The sequence below is a fragment of the Monoraphidium neglectum genome (genome assembly GCF_000611645.1).
Source record: "Monoraphidium neglectum strain SAG 48.87 unplaced genomic scaffold scaffold04709, whole genome shotgun sequence".
NCBI lineage: Eukaryota > Viridiplantae > Chlorophyta > Chlorophyceae > Sphaeropleales > Selenastraceae > Monoraphidium > Monoraphidium neglectum.
Window position 1 is genome coordinate 2,097 of NW_014008920.1, and position 2,342 is coordinate 4,438.

The 2,342-nt window shown below is 62.1% G+C and overlaps 1 protein-coding gene across 1 annotated transcript; it reads right to left on the bottom strand.

Annotated features, from left to right (window-relative positions):
• Positions 1 to 449: 449 nt before the first annotated feature.
• MNEG_14718 (hypothetical protein) lies at positions 450 to 2,212 on the bottom strand (the record flags this gene model as incomplete). The annotated part of the gene is made up of 6 exons (XM_014036811.1): positions 450 to 458; positions 615 to 734; positions 930 to 1,205; positions 1,440 to 1,549; positions 1,805 to 1,971; positions 2,169 to 2,212. 6 exons carry the CDS (start codon positions 2,210 to 2,212, stop codon positions 450 to 452), a joined length of 726 nt encoding a protein of 241 aa, XP_013892265.1.
• Positions 2,213 to 2,342: the final 130 nt, after the last annotated feature.

Genomic DNA, 2,342 nt, shown 5'->3' on the forward strand with positions numbered 1-2,342 from the left:
AGTGGAGGGACCATCGGACGGCCCTTTGCGCTGCTTGTGGTGTGGCCGGGGGAATACTCATTGATGCACCTGTCCAGAGGACGCTGTGCGCAACCATTCGTGCCCCAAACGGCGCGTCAGGCGCGTGTGCGCTCCAGTACTCGATAGTGCTTGGCAGGACGGTGAGGGCGTCAGAGTACCGTTCTTTTGTACAGCCAAACACTGTGTGCAGTTCTTGTCTGAGCGCGGTTGGAGGCCGGTGAAGCCGCCCTTTGGGTGCGCTGCCCGTTCCAATGTGCGTTGCCACCACCTGAGCCAGCGCTGCGGGGAGGTCAGTGGGGCTGCCCTCTCCTGTTTGCATAAAGCGGCGGTACAGATGTAGTAGGTGGTGGGGCTGCAGGGTGCGGACACAGGCGCCCGTGTGGTCGTTGAGGGATGCGACTCAAGTTTGGCGCGCATCGCCGCCCTCCTCAACGGTCCTGATGCATAGCGTGTGGGCGCCTGTGGGCTGTGCATCTAAATGGGGGTCGTAATTGCGGTCCGCGTGCACCTGCAATGCAGTCCTTGGGCAAGTGTCTCTCCATTGCGATCAAAAAGCGCTGCAGGCCGGCGCGCACGCCCTGGGTTGTGTGCACCTGAGTCACAACGCGGAAGAGCTCAATGGGGCGCGGGCGATGCGCGCTCAAAGTCTCCGCTGCCGGGTTATCGATCATGGCCACAAACGTCATGAACTTCCGGCCGTCGGTGTCCTGGACCTAGCCAAATGCACGGGTCAGGTGCAAAGGTCAGGCGCATACCATTTGCGTTGAAGGGGGGGGGTCATGCGGCGGGGCTCTGCCTTGTGGGGGGTACGAGCCAAGGGTTATTGACCGCATCCCATGTCGCATTCAGGCCGAGGCAACAAGACGCACCCACAGGCGCACCACCCTGCAAGCGGCATGCCGTCGCACCTTTGAATCGCAAAAATCCACCAGCACCTTGTTGGCGAGCCCCTGGTTGCGCAGCTGGCTGTACATCCACACAGCCTCATCAGCAATGACGACCACCACAGCACCGTCAGTCATGTGGGTGATGCTGTCCACAACACCAAGGACCCGCCCCTTCGCAACACCCAGCTCCCCCAGCGTCACGGCATCCTGCTGCTTCTCCCGCATCGCAAGCTGCCGCAGGGCCTCAAGGGGGGGGAGATCATAGCGCCACTTCTTGCTGTTCGCCTCGCGGCGCGCCTGCAGGCAAGCAACGGGATCGCCACAAGCGTTGCTGCGTGTTGTCAAGTGGGGTGCGGCTCTCCGCACAGGCACAGCGTCGCTTGGCAGAGTCAATTTCACCACGGGCAATAAAGGCACCCGCCGCTGAGCCGTGCACGCGTGGGAACTGACGGACCAGGTGTTGCGCACCATGTCTAGGCACCCAGGTGCACCGGCCTAAACCACTCTGCTGTCAGCCCCGAGCGGCCGCACCTGCGCAAGGACATTGGCATTCACCCCACAGGCCGAGACGTTGGCAGTCATCTGCTGATCACCGGGGCGCGACACCAGCATCTCTTGGTGGCTCATCTTGGTCCCCTTGCCTGCGTGGCGGGGTCAGTGGTGAAGTGGTGACGTGCAGGCCAGAACAGAGAAAGAAGGCTGCATTGATGAGTGCAACGCCATGAGCATGCGCATGCACCAAGGCCCATGTGTAGTGTCAGCTAGAACCCCACCACCTTGCAACATAGCGGCCCTAATTGCGCGTCATGATTGGGTCGCATGGCATCTGCACCTCATTGCGGATGAGCCGTGCAGGCACCCAGCCCCGCCCTTCAGCCCGCATGCGCCCCGAATACCTTCAGCAGCAGCAACCGCTTTGGTGCGGTTGACGCCTCGGAGCTGCCCGATGGCCGGCGCCTTGTACGGGTGTAGGCACATGCCACCATAGAAGTACGCCACCAGCCCACCCGAGTCCGAGTTGGCGTCGACGCGTGGCAGGCCCAGCAGCACCGTCATGGGGCACCTAGGTGCAAGGGCGCGTGCGGCGTGCACGCTGAACACCCACCCCAATCATCATCGCCAACAGTGTGCTTTGCCTTCTTGCACCGGACAAGACAAGCCCAAGGTAGGCGGAGCCGCTGCACTCATGCCACAAACGCGGTGTAGGCCCCACATGTGCAAGTAGTTTGTCATTTACCAGACACATAGGCCCACGCTCACCCGACCACTTCGTACGGGCACTTGAACCGCATGTAAAACACCATCTCCACGTGTGGCGAAGTGTGCGGCTCAGCGGTCCGGGTGCGCTGCGGATCAGGAGCACGGTGAGGGGAGGATGCGGCGGCAAAAGGGTTTGGGTGTGCACGTGTGCGCGTGTGTGTGCGTGTGTGAGAG